General features: G+C 42.0%; 1 protein-coding gene across 1 annotated transcript in view; it reads left to right on the top strand.

Annotated features, from left to right (window-relative positions):
* Positions 1–25769, top strand: part of NFX1 (nuclear transcription factor, X-box binding 1) — a 63801-nt gene extending 38032 nt beyond the window's left edge. Inside the window, exons 11-24 of the mRNA XM_054582918.1 lie at positions 1179–1209; positions 2854–2933; positions 3804–3912; positions 6273–6392; positions 8578–8657; positions 11481–11711; positions 12464–12537; positions 13336–13437; positions 13998–14039; positions 19463–19561; positions 20124–20190; positions 21338–21483; positions 22155–22259; positions 23440–25769. Of these exons, the coding sequence (XP_054438893.1) occupies positions 1179–1209; positions 2854–2933; positions 3804–3912; positions 6273–6392; positions 8578–8657; positions 11481–11711; positions 12464–12537; positions 13336–13437; positions 13998–14039; positions 19463–19561; positions 20124–20190; positions 21338–21483; positions 22155–22259; positions 23440–23512 (1359 nt within the window). The 3' untranslated portion in view covers positions 23513–25769. The remainder of the gene's footprint in view (positions 1–1178; positions 1210–2853; positions 2934–3803; positions 3913–6272; positions 6393–8577; positions 8658–11480; positions 11712–12463; positions 12538–13335; positions 13438–13997; positions 14040–19462; positions 19562–20123; positions 20191–21337; positions 21484–22154; positions 22260–23439) is intronic.
* Positions 25770–26835: the final 1066 nt, after the last annotated feature.

Genomic DNA, 26835 nt, shown 5'->3' with positions numbered 1-26835 from the left:
TTAAAGTTTCCAGGGTTGTTTCCTTTTAATCCCTTTTGTGGGAGTCTTTGAGAAATGTATGGTATATCTTACTGCCTCCTTATAAAGAATACTGTATTTAAGTTTTTATTGCTAATTCATATTTATTATAGAGATTTATCAGAGCTCTGTCTTTCCCTACAGTTATAGATACCACTCCAACATGTCATTTCCTTTGTAGAATCCAGTGTTTGCATTAACTAGTAAACTCACTCCAGCAATTTCATGAGTCGCCTTTGCTTTATATCTCTAGAGAGCACATGGGGAAATTTTTCATATCGTCAAAACCAGCCAATTCATTCATTTATCTAAAACATCTTCTAGCCAAAGCACTTCAGTTTCTTAGACTTTCATTTCTGCTGCCAACTCTGGTAGCTGCCCCCTTTTTTCTCAGGTCATCTTCATGACGAAGAAATGTTTTTATCATTTTGCTGATTGCTGAGTACAGTGCAACCTATAAATAGCATCAAAGCCAAAGACAAATGTAGTTGCTGGACAGCCAGCCATGCTCACTCTACCCAAAGTGACTGACTTGCTCTGCATGTACCAGCCTCACCACACATGTATTCAGGATCTTACCTCAGCAAAATTACATGTGATAGACCTTTGGGTCTATTCACACATAATGAAAGCCACAGTAATAAAACTTTGAATGCCAAAGATATACTGTAATTCCACTTGCTGTAGTCCAGCTAGGTTGTCAGGATTGCTCTTGAATGTGTACAGCTGTTTGCCCCTACATTGAATAGCATCAAGTTGTTACATATTTTTTGATTTTTACACCTGTTCTTTTTTTGCTTTTTCTGTCTCTACGTACCCAGGCAGTTATTTCTCTTTCCTTTTCCTACCTTTAGCAGCCCTTCTTTGCATTCAGACTTTATAATACCTAATTTGTTATGCATTTGAAGGCCAGGCCACAAAGACTGCTACAATTATATTTACATGAAAAGTTAGTAAACCTGGGGTCCTGTTGTGAGTAAGGCATATCAATATAGGGACTAGGCTGACCTTGGTCCAGACAGGTGATGTTGATGAATAAATTGACTGCCAGGGAAATATGGCGTGTTTGGGATATGCGTGCTACATTTAGCATTATACTACAGTTGTTTTGTTTCATTTATTCTTAAAAGTACTTACTGTTTCTTTTTCTTTTTCCATAGGAGCTTCCATGCACCAGTCTCAAAAGTGAAGGTATGAATGGGAAGGGGCATGAGGGAATTTTCTGAGGTAAAGGTAATGTTCTATAGGATTATGTATTTGTCAAAATTCAGTGAAGGGACACAACGTTTGTGCATTTCATTATATATAACTTTTACCTCATAAGAAAAGGATAAATAATCATAAGTTGAATTCTAGTTAATGAAGTGCTGAAAACTTTAGGGGAAGTATATTCATGCCTCCAGCTTACTTTAAAATACATTTAAAAAAAGATAAATTGATGGGTGGGTAGAAAATAGATAATCTGAAAAAAATAACTAATGGTAGAACCTAGGTAGTGGACATATGAGTGTTTACGGTAAAATTGTTTTATTTTGTTTATATGTCTGAAAATTTTCATAATAAAATATTGGTGGGGAGAAGTGAGGTAAATATCTAGTGAAGCAAACTTTTTACACACAGACTCCAATGCTTGCTTTGAGCCTTGATAGGTTGTCGGATACCAGGAACAGAGGCTCAGCCAGCAACTTTCTTAACCTTTAATATTGTTTCTTCCTTTGTCCATGATTCTGATGACCCATTCTATTATAGCTCTGTTTCTGTTTTGCCAACCATCACATAACCTTTTGTTTAAGCCCCCTTGAAACCTTTTTTGAAAAGTGATAGAAGATAAATGTATACAAAATAAAAACTCTTATTCTGGTCAGGAAGAAAGCTGATTGGTTAGGATCCTTCTGGCTGCAGGTATTGGAAAACCCAAGGAAAAGTGACTTTAGCAATAAAGGACCTTACTCTCATAACAGAAAGTCTGGTAGCAGAACAGGTCCAAGATTGGTTCATTCTAAGCTTAGTAATTCCAAGATCCAGTTTAGCATATCTGTGACTTTTTTGGCTTTTCCCTCATGGGTATAAAGTTAGCTGTAATTCCATACACTGGGTTCTCACCCAACAACATAGGGGAAAGAAGGGAGATTCTTAAACTTCTCTTCCTTCATAGAGCAAGAAAGAGTCCTAAAAGGCTCTCAATATACTTTGTATCACATGCTTCTGCCTAAACCCTTCACTAACAAGGGGAATGGCACTACCGTGACAGGTAGGCTCATACATCTTTCGAATTGAGCACATGGGTGCCCAATTTCTGAACAAAATTAAGGATTTGTTAGCCTGAAGAAGGTGGTCAGTGGCTGTATGGACGCAAATGAGAAATACCTGCCTCAAAACCTCAGTCAAAATTTTGGATATTAAAAACATAATTAGAAAAAATTACATTAATGCACTTCTATTGTTTTAAAAGATTTTATTTAATTTTAGAGGGGAAGGGAGGGGGAAAGAGGGAGAGAAACAGAGATGTGCAAGAGAAACATCAATTGGCTGCCTCCTACACATCTCCCGCTGGGGACCTGGTCTGCAGTCCAGGCACCTGCACCAGCAACCCCTCGTTTGCGGGACCATGCCCGACCCACTGAGCCACGCTAGTCAGGGCTGTTTTTTTTTTCTATTTGACAACCTGACAAGAGAAAAGTGGTATGTTATTTTAACATGTATTTTCACAATAACATTTTTAGCACTTATTTACATTGTTACATCTTTATTTCTTCAGCCTGTCATCACTCAGATATTTGTTGAATGAATGTTAATATCCTTTGCTTTGTTTTCCTTTTTAATTGGCCACAACAGATGCTACATTTATGTGCGACAAGCGGTGTAACAAGAAACGGTTGTGTGGACGGCATAAATGTAATGAGATATGCTGTGTGGTAAGTGGGCCTATCATTAGGCACAGTCAGATTGCCTCAGCCATCTGGAATGTAGCCTAGATTTAGAAATTACTGGAAGGAGCCCTGTGAGCAGGGGTCAGAGCTGCCCAGATCAAGCTGATCTCAGGTTAAAAAATCAGCCAGTGGTAACATGGAGGAAGAGAAAGAAGAAAGACAGAGGCCTCAGGTCCCAGAGCCCAAGACTACTAGATGAACATACAGTCCTCTACAGGAGATTGTGTGCTATTTCTGACCATAGCAGCTGGAGCTTCGGGTTTCATATACTCCTTGGGTAGGCAAATGAGTGTGGCATTTTTGAAAGGAGCAAGTTTTAGTTGTCTGAAATATTCCCTTTTGTGGAACTAAATAAAGAAGGGTCTTCCTGGCAGTCAGCACTGCATTTTCTTGTCGTGTGTGTGTACAAAATAACATAGTACCAGTAGTGAAATAGTGCATATATACACACGTACATATATGTGTATATGTATGTATAAAAATACGTAATTGTTATTACTTTTAAAATTTATTGACGTGGTGAAGAGTTGAAAGTTTACAGTATATCAAAACTTATTTATAATCCAGTGTTCGAAGGCTTAAAGACTTCCTGTTGTTATTGAAAATTTTTAACATACAATAGCAGATGAGACTAGTATGAGTCTTTTTTACCCAGTGTCCAACTTTAGTAGTGATCAGCTCATCACTAATCTTGATTCATCCACGCCTCCACTAACTCTACCTCCCCTGATTATTCTGAAGCTAATCTCAGACATCGTTTCATCCATAAATGTGGAGTTTTTTTATTATTAATCTTGTTGTTTATGGATAACAAAATAGACATGATTTTGTAAACAAATATAAATCTCTTCCTAGGATAAGGAGCACAAGTGTCCTTTGATTTGCGGGAGGAAACTACGTTGTGGCCTTCATAGATGTGAAGAACCTTGTCATCGCGGAAACTGCCAGACATGCTGGCAAGCTAGTGAGTATCTTTACTGTACACTTTATTGTAAGAATTTAATAGAAATTTAGGCATAATATGTTCTAAGAGAATGATTTGCTTAGACTGGTATGAACTACTCTACTAATAAGCCTTAGTATTTCAGGTATATCGAGTTTTTTTAAAAGATATTCCTAGTGCTGTATTGTCATTCCTGAATGTACGAAACTTGGGATGTAGGCAATGACCCTAAGATGGAGCCCAGTTCATTAATAAATACCTTGTTTTCTACCTGCCTCTTAAATATTATAGGCCCAAGTTTTGTCCTCAGCAATTCTTCTTTCTCTAAATCATCTATTTTCAACCTTTTTCTTCTCATGGCGCACATAAACTACTTACTAAAATTATGCAGCGCATCAAAAAACATATTTTTTGCCAGCCTGACAAAAAAATAGGTATAATTTTGATTTATAAAAAATATAATAAGAATTACCAACACTTTGTAATCCAAAGTGGCTTTTTAAAAAATCAGGTGCTTATACTTGTATATAAGGATTTCTGGTACCAAAAGTTAACCAACCAGAAGCAAATTTATTATGCAACATGACCAATAAGATGCAACTCTATTATATGACCTGCGTATTTATGGTTCAAGATAGGCCATTCACACTGGATGGCTATTGTGTTGGCTATTGTCATTATTTATTTGACAGTCTCAGGGGAAAAAAGTCAGTGCCCCAACTAAATAGGTGTTGCATGTTTTAAAAATTCAAGATTTTTTTTAACTGCTTCATCAAGGACTTTCTTAAGTAAAATGGCATTTTTTACTTACTTTTAAGTGCCCGGCAGTGAAAAATACAATGATTATAATTTGATGCTGCTACCTTGATTTGTGTTATGGCCTGGGCAGTTTTGTTTGTTTTTGCACCAATAGTGCAAATGTGAACATAGTGGAAAAAGTAAATAATATCTTAATATTATTATGAAAACAATTTTGACCTTGTGGATTTACTGAAAGCCTCTCCGGGACCCCTAGGATCAACAAAGCACACTTTCAGAACTGCTGCATTAAAAGATTGGCCCAAATCAGGGTTTACCAAAATGTCTTCTCTAGAATGTTAGGCTTGCTTCATTTCAAAAAGGAATTAAGTCAGTGCTTTGGAGTTCTATAGTAAAACATAAATGGTGCCCTGGCTGGGTGGCTCAGTTGGCTGAAGCACCACCTCATACACCAAAAAGTTGTGGGTTCAGTTCCAATCAGGACGCATACCTAGGTTGCAGGTTCATTCCCTGGTCGGGGCATGTACAGGAGGCATCTGACCAATGTTGCTCTCTCGCATTGATATTTTTCTCCCCCCACCCCAACTTTCTTCCTCTCTCTCTAAAAATCAATGAACATTTCCATGGATAAGGATAAAAAACAAAACAAAAACCTGGCCCCTTACCCTTGACCTAGCTATTTCACATATATTAGCTCATCCTCACAATAAGCTTCTTGAGTGGATAGATCAAAGCTTGGTATCTCCATATAATGAAAAGAAAGCTCAGAGGGACTTGCCCACAGTCCCTGAGCAAGGAAGTAGTGGGTCTAGAACTGGAAGCCTAAGTCTCCTGACTATTTACAGGGCTCTTTCTACCACATTGTGTAGCCTTTAAAGCAGTTGCTGGAGAGTGTCGACTGGAAAAGAACAGTGTGTGGAGGGGATCCTAGAGGGCCCTGGGTTTCTTCACTCTGATGCCCTAGTTGAGAACCACGGCCAAGGACCTGGCCTCTACCATGGCCCAGAGGTGGAAAACTGGCTTCCCTTAGGATCTGAGGGTTAGGAGAGCTCTTGACAAAGTGGGCTGCTTGTTAGAGCTGACCCATGTGAGCTCTCTTTTTGATTTGGCTTATGAACTGTGCCTAACGAACTCAGGTGTAGTATTGTGCTTCATTTCAACATTTTATTTCAAGCATCATAGATGTTGATTGTACCTATAAGAATTTTTCTGAATGGCTTCAGTTGCTCTCTGGGGTTTATATTCAAATACATATGTTTGTTAATTACCTGTAGCTCTCATAATCTCTATACATATTCCTAACCAAAAGAGCTATACCTTTAGTGGAAGTGTCCTTGTTCTCTCAAAAAGGGATGGCCTATAGGTCTTTTGTTAATAAAATACATATAAAACTGTCTTGGGTTCACGGTCTTAGAGTTCAGTGTAGGTAAAAATGAAACACATCATATCTATCTGCTTTGTCATCAGCTCAACTTCTACAAAATAAAAACTTAAAAAAAAAAAAAGTAGCCAATTCTCTGGAAATACAAGCCAAAAAAAAAGAAAATGTATATGTGTAAAATACGTGTGTGTTCATCCCAAGCTGATGAAGGGTTATTTTGTTTCACCCGCTCCTCCACCAGGTTTTGATGAACTAACCTGCCACTGTGGTGCGTCAGTGATCTACCCTCCAGTTCCCTGTGGTACCAGGCCCCCTGAGTGTACCCAGACCTGTGCCAGAATCCATGAGTGTGACCATCCAGGTAGGTCCTGTCTCCTCGCCTCCACACCTTACAGCCTGCTCACACCATGTCATTGAGGATGTTGCGTGATGGTCTTCGCTGCTCTGAGGCTCTCCTCTGAGGACGGGCTGCTCAGGGGCTGCTTTTGTGATCGGGGCCACAGCTGGGAATTGCAGTGCCCTCCATTGCTTTATTCTGTGGGTGTCAAACACACCTGAAAGGCCAGGGGTAGCCCTCGCTGAATTTGTCTGTGAGGGATGTTTTTTTCCTTTTTTGTGGTCTCTACCTTTGGTGCATATTTCAAAGTTGAGCCTCTTTTTACAAAAATAGAAGTAATTTGGGTTTCATTGTTGTTGAAGCAATATATATTTATTTTACAAAAAGAAAAATAGAGATAAAGTTGAAAGATGGAAATATCGTTTATGTCATTTTTTAAAAAATAAAATCCTTGGCTCAGATTTTTTAAAAGATTTTATTTTTAGAAAGGAGAGAATGGAAGGAGAAAAAGAGAGAGAGAAACATCAATGTGTGAGAGATACATTGACTGGTTACTTCTCACATGGCCCCCAGCCAGGGACCTGGCCCACAACCCAGGCCTGTGCCCTGACCAGGAATCAAACTGGCAGCGCTTTTGGTTCTCAGGCCGGCCCTCAATCCACTGAGCCACACCAGCCAGGGCAAAAGTGAATTTTTTTTTTCTTTTAAGATTTTTTTTATTTTTACTTTTAGAGAGAGGGGAAAGGAGGGAAACAGTGAGGGAGAGAAACACCAATGTGTGAGACGATCAGTTTCCTCTCACATACCCCCAGCTGGGGACCTGGCCCACAAGCCAGGCATGGGCCTGACTGGGAATCGAACCTGCAACCTTTTAGCTCGCAGACCATCGCTCAATCCACTGAGGCACACCAGCCAGGGCTCATTTATGTCTTCTTTTAGGAATTAAACTTAGTGTGTGTTTTGGGGGACCTTTTTTCATGAACAAAATATACCTTTACCTTTTTTCCCCCCCTAAAATAAAGGTGGAAGTCTACTGAATTTCCTTTTTAACTAGCATTTTTCTTTCTTACTATAATTTAAGCTTCTTTCCTGATCAATGAATTTTTATTACAAATAGATTTTTCTGTGGCAATAGAGAATTCTGTTGCATAGATGGATCATAACCCACACATGTGCCCTGACTGGGAATCGAACAGGCGACCCTCTGATTCGCAGGCAAACTCTCAATCCACTGAGCCACACCAGCTAGAGCAAGTAAATTCTTTATGAATTGAAAAATTCCTTCTCTGGGGACCTTAGGATGGCACTCCAAGCTTAGTCTACAAGCCCCTGTTGTGATGCTCACAGCGGCATGAAGTAAATGCCCAAGCCAATATTCACCCCCTCCTTCCCTCACACTCATTTGCATATGTTACAGATGGAGTCCAAATCCTACTGGTTAATGTCCATAACACGAACTTAAAACCATTTGTGAGTTTTTATTTTTTTTAGCCTTTTTGCCCAGCATTCATTTAACTTTTCTTGAGTATTTGTTTTATATCCAGCATCGTGTCAGGCACAGGAAGGTTCAGATAAAGAAAAAAGAGCCCATGACCTTGAGGTTCTTATGTTCTCCTTGAGAGGAAAAGGATGATAATTAAGTACACATGGCACAACCAAGCATTACATGAAGATGGGCCAGATAGCATGGCAACAAGCCATCTGCGTAAGAAGACAGACATCGGGGAGAGAGCTCAGGCAGGGTGTGGTCAGCTAAGGAAGGCTTTGTTGTAGGACACAAGTTTGGATGAACTACCTCGTACAGGCAGCAAGGAAATTGAAAGGAGTCAGCGGAAGCATATTAGATGGATGAGTAACAAAGATGTCTGAGCAGAAGTGAGTAGTTGCTGCGTAAGGTAGGGCCAAAAGAATGACTGAGTAGAGTGGACAGACATTGGGGCTGTGCCGCAGGAAATGGGCTAAGAAAACTGCCTCCCTCTCTGCTTCTGGGTGTGGCATGTCTGTCCCCCTCAGCTGGGTTTCTTTTGCTCACTCATGCTTATCCTTCAACACTTTGACATAAAGCCAGCGACTTTTTACTTTCCTATGACCATTTTTTAAAGTACTCTTAAGTTTAAAATTTCCTTGTCATATGCCATTATGACATGTATAATAGTTTATGTAGCTTTATTTAAACATTATTCCTAATTTTACCTCTCTCTTTTTACAGTATATCATTCTTGTCATAGCGAAGAGAAGTGTCCCCCTTGTACTTTCCTAACTCAGAAATGGTGCATGGGCAAACATGAGGTACGTTTCCTCTCTTGCGTTCATTATTCAATCCAGGGATTTATTTTTATTGACTTATTTTGAGTTGTTAGTCTCATTGTTTCTCAGAGTTAATACTCCCAAAAAGCACAGGTTTGCTATTGCCTTTTTTTTAAAATTAAGGTATAATTTACATAAAGTAAAATTTGCCCTTTTATTATACAGGTCTGTGAGTTTTGACAAAAGTATTCACCCATTCATGTAACCACTACCACAATCTAAATGTAGGACAGTTTAATCACCCGACAGCAACATTCCTTTGTGTCCCTCTCTAGTTATTCTTCCCCTTACCTCTAAGCCCTGACAACCAATGACCTGTTGTTTGCCCTATTAGTTTGGCCTTTTCCAGAATGTCATATAAATGGAGTCATACAGTCAGTAGCATTTTGATTACAGTAAGTAAAATTTTGCCAGTTGGCCTTGAGAACATGGGCTGTTTTCTGACACAACTTCTAGGTTAACCAGCATGGGAAGAGGCTACTAGCCTGGGAAAAAGGGTTACTGAGAGAGCATCCCAGCAGTGGAGGTGGGCTCGCCACCAGCAGCCACTGTTTCTCCTCTATACGCCCTACGCAGCTTCCCATCCTGACTGCTGGGCCCAAATGCCTTCCTCCGGGCTCACCTCCCCCTCCACATTGTCACAACCATGAAAGACATTCTTCCTTGTTCTTAGCCTCTAAGCTATGGTTGGAACTGTTGACTATAGACCCTTTGAACACGTTAAAAATGTATATTTTTAAAAATGCATATTCATGGTAGAGTTCTGATACCCAGAAGGAAATAGTCTTAACATTCTGGTGTATAGATTACCAGTCATGTGTGATACATGCTTTCTCCTACTCTGTTAAGATTACACTGTTTTGTAACCTGTTTTTATTTCATAACACCTTGGCCAACATTTCTTGAAATTCTTGACATTTATGACAACATGCTTTCAGTATTCTTATCTTGATAGACATATTTTTCTTCACTTATTTCCTGTGAGTGGTTGTCTAGTCATAGTCTTTAGTATTTATTCTTCTTTTATAAATCTTTTTTTAAAGATTTTATTTATTTTCAGAAAGAGAGGGGAAGGAAGAGAGAAAGAGGGAGAGAAACATCAGTTAGTTGCCTCCTGCACACCCCCTGGCCCACAACCCAGGCATGTGCTCTGACTGAGAATGAAACTGGTGACCCTTTGGTTCATAGGCCAGTGCTCAATCCACTGAGCCACACCAGCCAGGGCTTCTTTTATAAATCTTACTTTCTCTGAGAGTAACCACTCTTAAGACATTCATGTCTTATCATCTTTGTATTCCTTATTCAAAGTTCATTCAACAAATATTTATTGTATGCCTACTATGTGCTGGGTAAAGACTAGGTTCAGGTGATTCAGAAATGAACAAAACAGTTGTGTTCCCTGCCCTTGTGGAGTATAAGCACAAAGTCCTGAAGTGGGTAGAAGGATCCTCTACCCATGGAAGGTATTTCTAGAGGAAGTAACATCCCAAAGGGTGGTAAAAATACAGCCAGCTCATGTGGGGAGGGGACAAGAGAGGGCACAGCATGTGCAAAAATTACCCCCAGTGCCGTGGTAGTAGAGTAGGTGTTTAATGGTTGGGAAGTACAATCTACTAAAATTCTGATTTCAGAGCATTACAAGCGTGTACATCCTAGACTTTGGAGGTCTCTTCAAGAGTAAAAGTTATGTGTCACTAGAGTCAAAGTATATTTCTCATTTTGAGGATTCTTGAAAGAATTTGAGTGATTATATAAAAGTAACCTTGGGTTCCACAGGAATTAAATTCCAGCATCTTTTTCCTGGAGTGAGGAATCCTGGAAGGAGGCAATTTCTAAGAAAAAATGAGTTGGGGGTTACGTGGCCTATTGACTCTTAATTTTTTAAATGACAGCTGTCTAAAGCTGTGGAGACCATGAGCTAGGAGATATGAGGAGAGCTGAATATTTAATTACATAAAACAGTCATGTAAGCAGTCTCGAAACCATGGGCCATTGGTGCCCCCACCCTCGGGTTTGACTGTCGGTTCTGCCCTAGCTGTTTGCAAAGGATGGAAAATATTATCTGAGGATTTTAAAATTTATTTTTAGAGAGAAGGGAAGTAGGGGAGAACGAGAGGGAGAGAAACATCCATTGGTTGCCTCTTTCACTGCCCCAGCTGGGGCCCTGCTCCGTAACCCAGGCACATGCCCTGACCAGGATTCTAACCAATGACCTTTTGGTTCACAGGCTAGTGCTCAATCCACACCAGCCCAGGTGGACATTGCTTTTTTTTTTTAAATGTTTGCTATTTATTTATTTATTTATAGAGAGGGGGGAAGGGAAGGAGAAAGAGAGGGAGAGAAACAGGATTGCGTGGTTGCCTCGGACGCACCCCTTACTGGGTGCCTGGCCTGCAACCCAGGCATGCGTCCTAACTGGGATTTGAACCAGCAACCCCTTGTTTCACAGGCAGGCTCTCAATCTACTGAGCCACACCAGCCAGGTCTGGACGTAGCCTTTCTAAATACTCCCTAGTTAGGACATTTCGTATGCTTATTACCTGCCTTGGGAAGTTTATGTCCCAAGTCACACTTGACTGTTACTGCAAATCTTTTTGGGTCCTAACAAGCATTAAATAAGGTTCAGATTTGTTGTCTTTTCAAACTAATCTTTCAGACTTTGAAAACCAGCGTAGTTTTTTTTCAGATAAAAATAACTTTTATAAAATGTTCTTTTTGAAATCTTAGAGATGTTTAGGTAGGAAGTTAAAACTCATCCCAAAGCCCACATGGAGAAGAGAATCTGACTACTTCTGTCTCTCCTAGTTACGAAGCAACATCCCATGTCACCTGGTTGACATCTCTTGCGGATTACCCTGCAATGCTGCACTACCATGTGGGATGCACAAGTGTCAGAGACTCTGTCACAAAGGGGAGTGTCTTGTGGATGAGGCCTGCAAGCAGCCCTGCACCACTCCCAGAGCTGACTGCGGCCACCCATGTATGGCACCCTGCCACTTCAGCTCACCCTGCCCTGTGACTGCCTGCAAAGCCAATGTGCGTATTCCCGGCTCCAGGTGGGGCATTGACTCTGGTTCTGGGGCTGCTGATGAGTTCAGAACTGCCTGCGGCAACACCTGGGCATACATCCTAATCAGAGGTCTTTGGTTGCAAGGAATTGCAAATTAAGTTGACAAGAGCAAAGTGGAATAAATTGTATAGATTTCTGTTGGCCCAGCTTGAGATGGCCTTTTAAATATATGAGGGTCTGTTCTGTGCAAGATGTTGTGCTTGATGCTGGGGCTTCACCGGAGTACAGGAGACACGTGGTCCCTTCAGGTAGATGGGATAGATACTCACTCATTAATTACTCAGATAATTTTGACTATGGTGTCATGAAGGAGTATCACATCCTCGTAGAGGGAGCTGCAAGAGTATGTGAGAAGAGGACTCACATGGCCAGAGGCATTAAGTAAGGCCCCCTGAGGCGGGGAAAGCAGTGGGATGAGGTGGGGTTGGTTAGGCCTTGCTGGTCCTGGGTAAAATGTGTACCTCTGGTTCAGTGGTAAAAACTCCATTCTAGGCCTGTGCTCTCCAGTGAGATTAAGGACAGAAGTAGTTCCCAGAAGGGGGCATGTCAGCTACTAGGTAGTCAGTTTGCACGTGTGATTAACTTCATCCTGGAGGGCAGCCACTCACTGTCTGTGTTCTCCGCTACAGTTTCATTTGAGAGAAGCTTTAAAAGTGAAAGCTGCCTATTCACATGGTTTCCATGTGCTAAAAGTCACTCCATGTTCATCTTATTTCAGATTGAGCTGCAGTGTGAATGTGGACGAAGAAAAGAAATCATGATTTGCTCTGAAGCATCCAGTACTTATCAAAGGTTAGTGCTACCTAAATGTTAATAACAGTTGGTGGATCTAGGTAAAGGGTATATATGTGTTTATTGTAGTATTCTTGAAAGTTTTGTGTAAGTTGGAAGTTCTTTAAATAAATTTTCTTGAATTTAGTTTTTCTGGTTCAAAGAAAAGGTACTGCTTTATGTACATTTCCTTTCTGAACTTTAATTTGTAAGGTAACCTCTTTACTTCTCCTACTCCTTCCTCTCTCTCTCTCTCTCCCTGTTGGTCTCATTACACCATACGATCACAGGGAAGATGTCCTGACGTTGCATGACTTGCTGAAATGCCCTACCACTTGTGGTGGCACAGCTAGGTGTGCTTCCCCCGTGGGGTGGGGGTTTCTGACTGCCTTTGCAGCCTCCTGAAATCTTGGAACCTGTGTGTTCACACATGAATCTGAGTTACAGAGGTTGGAGGTGTTAGGTTGTGTGTATCTGATTGGATGTAAGATGTGCCATGCAGATACAACTTTAAGAGTATGCAGACATCAGAGTGGCTGTGTTTGAATACCCAGAGTGCTAGGCATTGGCCTGGATATTCAAGGGGTACTGAGGAGTGGATTACCTCATCTTTTCCTGTGGAGCTGGCTGTTTAGGATCTAATTGAGGAGATATGACATAAACATGTAAACAGTTTACAATACATGGGCTTTCAAAGCCACACAAATTGTTGAATGGTAGATATGCTTTTAAAGAAGTTCTGCATGCCTAGTATAAAGAGGTTCTTGTGAAACTGCAATGCCTTTTCTTCTTTTTTTTTTTTTTTTTTAAATACTTTAGAAGAGCTGCTATTTCCATGGCCTCTAAAATAACAGACATGCATCTTGGAGATTCAGTGGAGATCAGCAAGTTAATTACTAAAAAGGAAATTCACCAAGCCAGGTATTTTTTAAATATGTGATTATTCCTTCTTTCTTCTGTTAGGCTTGATTTCCAAAGGACAGGAACAATTCATTTATTTCAATCCCCCACTGTAAAGCCATGTACACACAGTAGGTGTTAAACAGATATTTGATACCAAGTCACACCCAGTCCAATCCAATGAATCCTACTCAGGGTATAGCTGAAACTAGAAGAGACTTTTCCAGGCCTCACTCCAGCCAGTAGCCAGAGGAGGCAGAGGCATAGATGTGTCCAGCCCAATCCACTGGAAAACAAAAAACCAGAGTGGCAGCTATGTCAGGATGGGGAGGTGGGGCTGTCAGAGGAACACTGGGAGCATTATGGGGGTTGAGCAGGCATGGGATACTTTGAGGCCCTTCTGAGGATTCCTAGACTTTGACAACCCAGAGGCCTGCCCATCTGTCCTTGAGAGGGACCTCATCCAGCCATCCTCTGGCCTAAAGTCTGCTCTGTTTCCAGGTGACTACCTAGAAACTTACTGCTGGGTAGAAACTCTGAAACCTGTGCCCTGACTTTATTTTTTTCATTTGCTTCTCAAGGCTGGAGTGTGATGAGGAGTGTTCAGCCTTGGAAAGGAAAAAGTAAGTAGTGTCTGCCATTGTTTATCTAATTATCCTTGAGCTCTGTGAAACTAGTGGAAGGGAGCAACCTTTTAAGTGTTCACTCAGCGTCTGCTCTGAATCTTTTGCTGCAATTGACAAGCAAGAGAAATTTGATCATTAAGAACTGAAGTATCTAAGGATTAATCATTTAACATGATTTCAGCATACTTCCAAAACATGAGCTTATGTGGTTTGGGCATGGTGCAGACGTCACATGCCACAGCATACTTATTCATGACTAAGACTTCCTGATTCCACTGGAGATAAGAGGCTTAAAATTTTTTAATGGCTTTTATGTTGAAGTGTAACATACATATAGATCAGAAGTAAAACAACCAGTGAATCATCACAAACTAAATACAGTGTTGTTATAATCAGTACCAGGTCAAGAAATGGAAAATTACCAGAACCCTCCTGTACTCTACAAAGATATAACCTCTATCCTGACTTCTCACACTTTAGATTAGTATTGTCTGTTTTTAAACTTTATATAACTGATTAAATCATACAGTTTGTATTAGTTTCGTCTGGTTTTTTCATTACCTTTGTGACATTCATTCCTGTTTTTGCATATACTTTGTTCATTTTCATTCCTGCATATTTAATTATATTAATATATCATATTCTATTTCTCTTTTCTACAATTAATAGATGTATGTGTTGTTACCAGTATTGGGCTATTACAAATAATGCTCTATAAGAACATTCTTACACTTGCTTTGCTGTATATATTCATTTCCATTGGATATAAACTCAGGAGTAAAATTACTTATTGAAAGGATATGTATATGTTCAACTTTTGTCAGTTCTACAAACTGTGTCCAAAATGGTTGCACCAAATTACACTCTCACCAGCAGGATCGTCGTTCTCATTATTCTGCATTTTTGTCAGCACCTGGAATCATCAACCTTTTTAATTTTAATCCATTTTCATATGGATAAAATTAATCAGATGTTAGTGGGCTTTTAACTTATATTTACCTGATGACCAATGAAGTTGAGCACCTTTTTGTATGTTTAATGGCTATTTGGATATCATCTTTTGGGAAATGCCTATTCAAGTCTTTTGCATATTTTTAAATTGTGTTGTCTATTTATTTCATACTGATTAGTAGGAGTTCCTTATATATTTTGGATATGAGTCCTTTGTTAGTTTTATATATTGTATTTTCTCATACTTTGTGCCTTAACCTTTCACGCTCTTCATGGTGTCTTTTGATAAACAGAAATTTCTAATTTTAAGGTAGTACAGTTTATTAGTCTTTTCCTTAGTGAGTAGTGTTTTTTATGTCCTGTTTAAGGAATATTTGTCTATCTGAGGTCATGATGACATTCCACATTATTGCCTAGAAGCTGAATTATTTTACCTTTCACATGTAGATCTACAGTTTACCTGGACTGAATTTTTTGAGCATAGGATAAGGATAGAGGTTATATCTTTGTAGAGTACGAGAGGGTTCGTGATTCAGTGTTTTTCCATATGAATGTGCATTTGACCAGTACCATTTATCAAGACGTCCTATTATCACTGCTCTGTAGTGCCACCTATGTGCGGGTCTATTTCTGAGCTCATTGTGTTCCATTGCACTAATATTACACCATCTTAATTATTTTACAGTTATAACAAGTCTTTATATCTGCTAAGTATATCTCTTCAAACATGGTGCTTCAGGATTGTCTTGGCTATTCTTGGCCTTTTGCATTTCCACTTAAATTTTAGAATTAGCTTAACAATATCAACCCCCAGAAAAATCTGCTGGGATTTTGACTGAGATGGTATTTAATTTATAGATCACTTTGAAGTATAGTTAATGTTTATTGCCCTGTATTCACAACCTTGCTAAATTTACTCCTTCCTTCCTTCCTTCCTTCCTTCCTTTCACCTTTGAATGAGGTTTGTTTGTTACGATTTAGGGACAGTCTTTATGTGCTGATTTGACTCACACATCACCTGTGAGTTGGATAAGCTCACATTTGATATTAAGGCTGGTGTCATCAGTTGTGAGCCCATCCTTCTTGGGGACTCTGCACATGCCACCATGGTGTCCAGGTCCCCAGAGCTCTGCCTTTGCTTAGAAGTCATTAAGGTGTCAGTGTGCGGGCCCAGGGACAACAGAATATCAGTTCCCGGCCAAGCTTCCACATGCACCTCAGCAGCAGGCGTGGTACTCACATCCAGAGCTGGTTGTCGGGCCGCCCCTGCCTCAGACATGGGGGACGCCATCATGCCTGTGGCATTGTGGAAGGCCAGCTCACTGACAGGGCCCAAGCTCACTGGGCCCAGGGGCTGCCAGATCACTGGGGGAGGGTTAGGGTGGTACAGCTAGAGCCTTAGGGAGCCTCCAAGATTGGGAGTGTACAGCCCAGGGGACCCATAGATTTACTTATTTCTAATAGTTTATAACTTCTTTTAGATTTTGCATGTATACAGTCATGTCCTCTTCTAATAATAGAAGTTTTATTACAATTATTATACTTTTATTTCTTTCCAATTTTTAACTTTTTTTCCTTGCCTTATTGCACTGGCTAGGGCCTCCAGTAAAATATTGAATGGAAGGTGATGATAATAGATATTCCTGAATTATTCCCAGTCTCGTAGAGAAAGCTTTAAATATTTTACCAGTAAATATGATGTTTGCTGGATGCTACTTATAAGATTAAGTAGGATTTATTCATTGACTAGCAAATTTTCTGGTTCCAACAAAGATTGGTTAAAAGGTATAGCCCTGTAAAAATGTTAATAATTGGGGTATTTAGATGAAGGTTATTTAGGAATTTATTATAATACTCTTGTAACTTGTCTTTGAAAATTTTTCAAGATGGAAAATTAAACAGAAACAGACATTCAGACAGAGTATAGTCCTGTTTTACGTTGAAGTTGAACTTTCAACAGTTAAACAATACTTGTTTAAGTGGTTATGTGTGTAGAAGATAATATGATGGTTAATAGCATTGCCCAAATTTCCCTTGGTTTGACCCCTATAGTAACTCTATGATAACTGCTGTTCAAAACTCTTGTCCTTTTAAGAACCATCAGTCACAGTGTTCTGGCTGCAAAATGTGAACTAAGAGTCTTGAGTATTCAGAAATGCTATAGTGAAAACACAGAAGGCCTCCAAAAGCATGGAAATGACCTTCATGTAGTTGAGAGACATGGTATAGAAGATAGACCCTCAGAGCTCGAGTCAGGTTGCCTGGATTTGAATTCTCATTTCACAAGTCTTATACCTGTGTGAACTTGGACTAGTCACATATCCTCTCTAAGTTTTGATATTCTTTAAAAACTGTGAGGCCTGGCTGAGCAGCTCAGTTGGTGACCCAGTATGCTAAGGTTGTAGGTTTGATCCCAGTAAGGGCACATACAAGAAGCAACCAATAAAGGGATAAATAAGTGGAACAACAAGTCAATATTTCTCTTTTCCTCCCACCCTCCCTTCCTCTCACCCCACCTCTCCCCCTCCGAAAGATTTAAAAAAACAAAAACTGTAGAATGGTAAGAATAATAGTATCTACCTCCCAGAGTTGCGAGAATTAAAATATTAAAACTAAGGATGAAACATAAAGCTCTTGGCACAAGCGTAGCACACAGTAGGTGCCCAGTACCTGTCACTTATTGGTTAAAACCGGCTGTCTATTTCTGAAAGCCTTTTGATTTTCTCCTCAATCTTAGAGTAATGACATAATGACTCTCACAATATGTTCTTTCTTAAATACCCATGACCTAAGAGGAAAAAAAGAAATACACATTTAAAAGAGAAAATGCCATCTGAAGTTACAAATATTTACTTCATTGCAGAAATTAAAAACTGGCAGGCCAGGTTTTCTCACAGACATGTTTTATTGGTGTTTAAATTTGAATTAGTGGCTGACTAATCAAAAAATCTCCTCTTTAGGAATTCTCTTGAAAATTTGAAAATTAAGCTTTTCTTGAAAAATTAGAAAGCCTAGCAATAGTAAACCAGATTGGTATGTGCATTAAGCTTGCAAGAGACCCCTGTCTCCGTGTAAATGAAAATTGTACTAAGTGCTAAGCTGAATTTTATCTATCTTTTTTAAAGATAGATAAAGAAAATTAAGACATTAACTGGGTGTTGGTACAATGCTGTAAAACTCATACACTGTCAGTCAAAACACAAATGGGCAATGGTGGCAGCCATTTAGACCGTGATAACCAAGGATCTGAGGTCCATACCTTTTAAATGAGTAACCCCATACCCGGAAACATTCTCCAGAGAAATAATCTTAAAAGCTTTTTGCTCAAAGGTATTAATTGTGTCACATAATAGTGAGAAACTGGAGAACTATTGAAGAAACCTAAGTGAGGAATGTTTAAGTAAATTGTGGTATGTACATAATTAGAGGATTATGCAGCTATTAAAACAGTATATTTGAAAACCAAATAGTAATATAAAAAATGCTAATCGCTAATCATACAATAACAGAGGAGAAGAAGATGTAAAGTTTTATATACACTGATTACAGTGTATTTAAAGAGGGAAAAATCTGAAAGGCAATGTACTAAAATGCACTGCTTAATGTTGTTCATGAAATTCTTTTCCAGACTTTCTATAATGTGACATAATTTTTTTGTATTTATTCATTTTTAATTCTTACCTGAGGATATGTTTATTAATTTGAGAGAGAGAGCGAGAGGGAGAGAATCATCAACGTGAGAGAGAAACATTAATCTGTTGCCTCTTGCATGCACCCCACCCAGGGATCAGACCCACAACCTAGGTATACACCCTGACTGGAGATCGAACCCGCAACCCTTTTGGTGTATGGGACAACACTCCAACCAACTGAGCCACCCAGCAAGGGCATGATACTAATTTTAATATTTATAGGTCTACTTTATTTATCTGATGTTTGGGTGAAACCTCAGAGAATGTCACTCCTCATTGACCTTTTCCCAGTGCTCTCAATCCCTCAGCCTGCTCTGCACGAAAAAATCCAAGTCCCCAGTGCCAGGCTGTGGCCTGCTCAGACCCACATAGACCTGTCTTGTTCATTTTCTTCTATGAAGACAATACCATATCTTGTCCCAAGTTGTTGTTATTCTTTCCTTAATAACTGGAGTACTGAATCAGGTTTACTGAAATGAGATTATTAATTTATAAATAACTTAGGACATGCCCTGTCAAAATGTTTGTCAAAGGTTATGGGTTCAATTCCCAGTCAGGGCACATACCTAGGTTGCAGTTTCAGGTCCCAGTTGGGGTGCTTATGGGAGGCAACCAATTGATCTCTCTCTCTCTCTCTCTCTCTCTCAACATATCCTCAGGTAAAGATTCAAAAAAAATAAAAAAGAACTTAGGATATGGTGAGCCCTCTCTATTACTATAAGATAGTTTTCCTCCCTCTTTTCCTTTTATATACATACCTCTCTCTCTTACTTTCAGGCGGTTAGCAGAGGCATTTCATATCAGCGATGATTCTGATCCTTTCAATGTACGTTCTTCAGCATCAAAATTCAGTGATAGTTTGAAAGAAGATGCCAGGTATGTAACTTGTCATCTACTTTATTAATTGTAGCTTTCAAGAGTGTTTGCTCTTTTCAGGTGTAATTAATAAGTACTCTATGATTTAACCCAATTAAAATTCATATATCTATTACAAGAGATTGTATGATGTTTAATAAAAAAAATCCTTCTCCCAGTTTCTCAGAACTATTACCATGAGGAATTGAACTTGGGAGGGTGGATGTGGCCCCGGTGGTAGGAGTTAGGGCATCTCTAGGGCTGGATTAGCCTAAATTCTCTGGCCGAATCCTACCTCTGTCCATCCGGGTCTGTCACATGGGTCCTCACTTGGGCAGTAACACCCCTTTCTGTCCACCTGTCTCCTCCAGTGGCTATTTCTCCTTCCATCTTCTCCTTTTTGATGTTTTCTCTTTCTTTGTTCAGTCATGGTCAGTATTCTGTTATCTGACAGTTCCTGACATCTGCCGTTTTTCTGCCCACATTGTCTATTGTCTGCACTTTACAGGCAGGGAGGGTGGGCAGGAGGGATTTTCAAAGACCAGGAACAGAGGAAGTTAACTGTAGTGATTTCTCATTTCAGGAAGGACTTGAAGTTTGTCAGTGATGTTGAGAAGGAAATGGAAGCCCTTGTGGAAGCCGTGAATAAGGTTGAAGTCAAAACATCCCATTGGACATGTCTCTAAGGCCAGCTTAATGAAAAATCAATTCCCAAAAATACTGTTGGTATTGAGTAGTTGTAGAAAAAAGCTTCCTTTTGAGGATCCTTGTATTTCCCAAAAGCCCAGCCACAGTAATATCCATAGAATCCCTGTCCTGGTTTAGGAAAGATTTCTGCAGTCAAATTACATGTAAATAAAAATCCTAGCTCAGTGCCTCAGAATGGGTGAAGAAACCCGGATGAGGAGTTTCAACAGCGATAGTTGAATGAATGTGTGAAATAATTAGGGAGACATGCTGGGACCTGAGATCTCTGAAGGGCTGTTATACAATAGGACAACACTGCCCTTGGGTAAAGTTTAAAAGGTGAACAACTGGAACTGAAGAGTAATGGCATAGACTCCCTCAACATATGAGAGTGGGGCCTCTGTCCTGGAGGCAGCCAGGTATGTTGAGGAGGCAGCTATAAGCAAAAAAAAAGCCTTTTAGTCAGAATCAGCCAGCCGCACAGTGGCTCCCTCTTCATTCAGCGGGGACTCTGAGTGAGGGTGAGATGCTGCTTCAGTTTCCTACCTAATGAAGGATTTCCTTCCCACCATCTGTCTTGCCCTCTTCCCTTCCTTTGTTCCCACTTCCCTGCAGGGGACTAACACAAAGGAAGAAACAGAATCATTGTTTCTCTCCTAATTAGGAAACCTGAGCAAATGTATTTTCCTGCTTGTATGTCTGTATCTGCACCCTCATTTTTAGTGCAGAACCTACTTTTATAGGAAGTGAGACTTTCTTGTTTTGTAAGTGTTAAATTTAGTCATTTGGTGAGACTCTCACCCACTCCCCACTCACAGGCCTCAGGAGGAACCCTTCACTGTCTGTGTAAGTCTTAGTTCATTTACCCTTTGTCGCTAACCCTGGACAGCTGTCACTGTGTGGCTCCCAAGTAGATGAAGTGCATCAGCCCTCACCCTCCCAAAGCACTCCGCTTGCTTGGCAGCCAGTGACATGCTGTACACTGCAGGCCTCTAACACTTAGTCGACCCTTTATTGACCCAGGCTGTTCCGATTGGGGGAAGGACCTTTGTAAGCATATTCTGTTTTCAAGGTGATTTTATCAGTCATTCTCTTTTTTCCTTAATACAGGGAAAGAATAGTAAGAAGAGCCACTTCTTCCCTCCCATGAACAGAGACCACCGCCGGATCATCCACGAACTGGCCCAAGTGTATGGCCTGGAGAGCGTGAGCTATGACAGTGAACCGAAGCGCAATGTCGTGGTCACTGCAGTCAGGTGGGTTGATCTTGCCAACAGAGGAGGAACTGCTTGGTGGGGCAGACTGGACCCGGGAAGCAGAGTCTGTCAATATTTCCTCTCCGTACTTCCTCTCCTGGAAGAGTAGTGGGAAGCTCTGCGTCTGGGACAGCCATTCTGAGATGATCAAAAGATCCAAACCAGATTGCACAGCTTCACGTCGGTCACTGGGTGCAGCATTCCTGGGGCTGAGGGAACAGACCCTGAGGGCCTGGGTTGGGAGCCTGCCTGTCGGGTTTGTCCTTTTTCCCTTCTGTCTGGGCATAATGGAAACAGAAAGGATGCTGCACTGTGACTGAAGCCATTCCCTAAAAAGTGTTGCTGTCGGAGGAAACTGGGACGGTAATTTGTGAGACAGGAGGGGCAGGGAAGACCTAGAATCATTGTCAGAACCTGAGAGAATAGCAAGAACTTCTCAACGAAGAAAACACACGTGTGAGATCAGAAAAAGCAGGTAACAGGCCCAGCAAAGGTGGATGAAAGGGACGAGGGTTAAATGAAGGTGACCATGCCCGAGCAGAGACAAGTTATTTCAAGAGAATGCTCCGTAGCATCACAGTGCTAAAGGCACAGACCAGGCACAGATAGCTATCTGTCTGTCTCCACAAACAGTCCTCACTTTTCAATATTTGTGTTCTGCCTTCTACCAGAGGGAAGTCCGTTTGTCCTCCTATGATGCTGACAGGTGTGCTGGAAAAGGAAATGCAGTCTCGGCCTCCGCCACCTATTCCTCATCACAGACAACAGTCAGACAAGTAAGGACTCGCCTGCTCTTTCCAAAGGACCCTGTCTGTTCAGAGGAGCTGGCAGGGCCGAACAATTGGGCTGCCCCAGCCGTTGGTGGCCTTCTCAGGCCTGGCCTTGGGGTACCATGTTCAAATATATAAGGTTTGACTGGATGTCAGACACATCTGTCATGCCAGTCGGGCCCCAAGTTAATGTTCTCACCCACTTCCCCTCAAGGGAGAGCAGTCCCTGGCCGTAATTTCCATGGTGTAGATGGAGACCCCGGGGAGTGGATTCAGCCGGTCACACCAGATGATTTAAGAACCTCATGTGGTTCACAACCATTGCTCTGGAGGAAAGTGGGATTGGAGGTGGGGAGTTGGCTGTAAAGAGGGGGACTTTCATGTTTTGCTTTACTTCCATATGATTTGAGTCATTTCACAACAAAAACATGTATTCAGAATTTAAAGAAAAGAAAAAACATTGGCAAGCAGCAGGACATCTTCCAGGTGCTTTCTCAGACGGGGCAGGGAAGGAGCACCGTCCCCCCTTCCCCTCCTCTCCCTTACCAGGCGCGCAGCTGGCTGCCCTGCTGTGATGAAGCAGCATTGCCGAAAGTTGCCGTGAAATGATAGGGCCCCCTGCTCCTGCTCTGGCCCTCCACACAGAAGCGCTGACCATTCACAAGATCACCACGAGGGTCATAGCAGTTGGTGTTCCTCTGGGATAGATAGAGCAGCTAGGCGTTGCCCGTTGGGCACAGCTCCAGCAGGAGCACCTGGGGCCGTGTAGCTGCCCGGTGTCAGCCCCGATCATGCCTGGGAAGCAGGCGGCCTAGATTCCAGTCAGTGCAGATTGCCCATCTACATGGGCAGTGGTCTTCGCAACAGGTGGAGCATCCAGTACCGTCTGGACCGAACCATGTGTAGTCATTGGCCTGTTTATGCTATGCTGTCTTTTTTTTCCTTTGCTTGCTTCATTTTTGTATAAAACTGTATAGGGGGAAATTTTTAGACTAGAGAAAATAGTATTAATACAGTGAACCCCTGTGTGCCCATCACCAAAATTTCAGCAGTTCTTAGCTTATGCAGACCCCACTATCTTATCAAAACCTCATAAATGATAAGTCAACCAATCCCTAACTTTCTGAAGACCTGAATTTGTTTCCCACAGAAAGAAAAGACGGATCATTCTTTCTTTGCTTTTCAGGAATCCTGGGAGCAATAACTTACAGAAAATAACCAAGGAGCCGGTAATTGACTACTTTGATGTCCAGGACTGAGAAGCTCAAGATGCACTTAGATGAAAGAATGATTAGGTGGGATGGAGACTCATTTGCCAGCAGATAAATCATGCTTGTTCCCAACTTCCTGGTGGACTCACAGCCTCACATGCTGTCTTGTATCGATCTATCCAAAGCATGAGTGTGTCAGAAATCCCTTGTCCTCTAGTCCCTCTCTATATGAAGCGTCCCTGTGCAGCCAGATGCTGACTGCGTGGTCACTCATAATTCAGTCATGTATTTGCAGAGGCTCCCCACACTTTCACTGTGATTGCTCGGAGGCTTAGGGGAACATTGGACTTGGTTTGGACAAGCCAGAATTTTAGCCTGAAACTGGCTTTATGGCACTTAGTCATAACCTCAGTTGTCCCAGTTATCCATCCTCCTCCCGAAAATGCCTGCAACATCAGATGCACCCCCCTTTCTTAATCCAGACTGATCATAGTCTGTGAAAAGACACAAGCAAACTTCTCGGTCCGAAATACCAAACACTGAATTGGTACGCCGTATCTGGAATCACGTGTTGTGTTAAACTTGGCTATCTTACCTGAGTCTTTTGCCAAAAACTCTCATAGACCTATGTAGCTGAACTCATTTTAGGGGATCTCAGTACCATTAGATCTAAACCTAGCAAAGGATTTCGGTGGCTTTACAGAATTCCATTCTCTCAAGTCCATGAGCGCCTCATACCGCATCACTGAGCCTGTCGGATGACAGTCACTTTAGCTGTCCGCCGTGGTGGGAGAGGACATAGAGCAAGCTCCACCTGCCAGGTTCACACTGTGGCCTCTCTGTATGACCAGTGTGGCCCCAACACCTCTCTGGTTAAGGAAGAGTCTCAGGTAAACTGAGTGCTACCCTGTGTTGCTCTCTGCCAGGCCTGCAGCAGCTGTATTAGCTGCTCCTGTCTCTGAGTGCTGGGCTTCTGTTTGAATAGTCAAAAAAGCATGGGGACAGTCCGGTGCTTATCTCCGCAGCCCAGTGGAGGCATTCTTCAGGCTCCTGTAAGGGCCTCTGCATGGGCGCCCCTCCAGCACAGGGGCCACACTTCCAGAAACTTCCTTCTGCTGCAAAACAAGCCACGAGCCCCAGAGCAACAAGAGATGTGAGAAACAACTTCACAAAACCCGCACTTAATTATCATAGAGCAGGGCCACCCTTCGGTTCTGGCCCAGACAATCTGCCTTGAGAGGTATCAGGTACAGCAGTGGGAGTAGACAACTGAAGGGAAGAGATGAGCTACAAAGTCACCTATCTGGGCCCATTCAGCACAGGGGCGTTGGCTAAAAAGCCCACAAGCATCTGTTAAATCTTTCAGTGTGGGTTTAGTGTGTAAACTGTGCACTGAGAGCATCTCAGAATCAGCTGGAGGCAGGAAACCTGATTTCAGATCCCAGCTCTGCCACATAACAACTTGCCACTTGGTGGAATGGAGGTATCAAACCACCTCACCAAAGTGGCTGTGATGATTAAATGGGATAACATGTAGAGGTGCCTGATCTATCATAGGTGTTCAAAATTTATGAAAATTTACTTGATATCTAGAAAATATGTAAGCATCTTTTTTTTTTTCCGTAATACTAGCCAAGTAAAAGGTTAGAATGCTAAGAAGTCCTCTTGAGGTGAATGCTTGTGTGCCTTCTTAGCACCAGCCTTGTTCTAGGGCTGTGGGGAACAGATGTGGCCTGTGTTTTAGTTAGTATTCAGGTAGGGGTCACGTATCTGAGTATATATAATGGAATTGGTTGGTCTGGCACAAACAGGTCATTAGTCTTAGTAAAAGCTGAAGAGGGGCACGAGGACTGGGTTAGCTGGTGCTTGAGGGAAGGAACCCTGATGGGGAAGGGAAGCAGGAGGGAGCATTTGAGCTGAGTCTGGAGCTGGCCGACTGCTGTTTAGAGGAGGCAGGCGTGCCACATGAAGGTGGAGGGCAGGAGACAAGGCTGGGCGTGCGGTTTGTGGTGGGCTTGAGGAAGGAAGGGATCTTCCAGAGTGGGCAGACAGCCGGAAGGACAGGTCAGGAAGCTGAAGAGGTGGATGCGTCAGCTTGAGAGCCACGGAGAGCCCCCGAAGGATCCTAAGCAGAGAGTGGCTGGCCTGGATCTATGATCTAGAGCGGGAGCCTGCAAACTTTCCTGTAAAGAGCCAGGTAGTAACTATTTCAGGCTTTGTGGATTTCTGTTGCCACTACCCGACTCTGCCATTGTGTGTGAAAGCAGCCACAGACAATGCACAAGTGAGTGAGCACGACTCTGTTCTAATAATAATTTTATAGTCACTGAAGTCAGAATTTCATGTAATTTTTACATCACAAAATACTATTTTTATTTTCCCGATCCTTTTAAAAAAGTGAAAACTATTTTTAGCTTATGGGCTGTACAAAAACAGAAGCAGGCTGCGCGTGGCCATGGACCTGAGTTTGCCCAGGGATTAGAGGACTAACAGGTAAGAGGCCCAGCCAAGGGCTGGGAGTGACCCAGGATGAGGTAGTGGGAATTGGTGCTACAAAGGGGTAAGAGATTTCAGAGAATCAGGAGGTAGGATAGGAAGCCAGGGATCAGCAGGGAGCTAACTGTCCCCTCATCACCAAAAGGACCTCAGGCCCCCCTCTGGAAAAGGAAGCTGCTCCTCATTCTCCAGTGAGCAGTGGCCTTGATCAAGCCTCCACATGAATGTTGACTGAAGGAAGAGATACCCCTGCCCCTCTCCCCCATACATGGAGGGACCCTGTGGGCATCAGGACTCCAATTTGTTGCCCCCCTCAAGCATCAGGCAGTACCTTCTCTCCCCCCTCCAGCCCCTCAGTTTTCAGCAGGAGTGTGTTTATGGAGCCAGGGCTTTCCAGAGACCGAGTTTTTATCTCTGGAATTCCCTCTGGCAGGACTGACTCAACAGTGGTGGCCAGCCTGGCGTGCAGTGAAGAGGTGTGTGTGGGACTGGAAATGCAGCCCTCCAGACTGCAGGTCTGTGTGAAGCAGCTCTGGATGGTGCCCTGGACAGGGCCCGGCCAGGCCAGAGGCAGGCGTGGGGTCGGCGGCGAGTAGGGGGGCCTCAGTCTCTGGGGGAGGCGCAAAGCCTCAAACAGAAGGTGTTAAGATTTAGGTGTGGGGGTCTTTCCCTCCAGGTGCCAGTCTTCATGCTTCGTGCCTGAAAGCCTAGAGACCTGTTCTCTAGGGAGAGTCTACCATGATGCCACCTCTTCCAAAATCGGGGAGGAAGTGCCAGGCCAGGCTAGAGCCTCACCACAGACCTGCCTTCCTCTGTCACGGCCATCAGGCAAATTCTCCCAAACTCCCCACGTGGCCTCAGCACAAATGTCCCAT

Source organism: Pteronotus mesoamericanus, unplaced genomic scaffold, assembly GCF_021234165.1.
Source record: "Pteronotus mesoamericanus isolate MK-2021 breed Mesoamerican mustached bat unplaced genomic scaffold, CSHL_Meso_final contig_73, whole genome shotgun sequence".
Lineage (NCBI taxonomy): Eukaryota > Metazoa > Chordata > Mammalia > Chiroptera > Mormoopidae > Pteronotus > Pteronotus mesoamericanus.
Note: the sequence above shows the minus strand (reverse complement) of the source record. Positions and strands in the feature narration are given on the sequence as shown.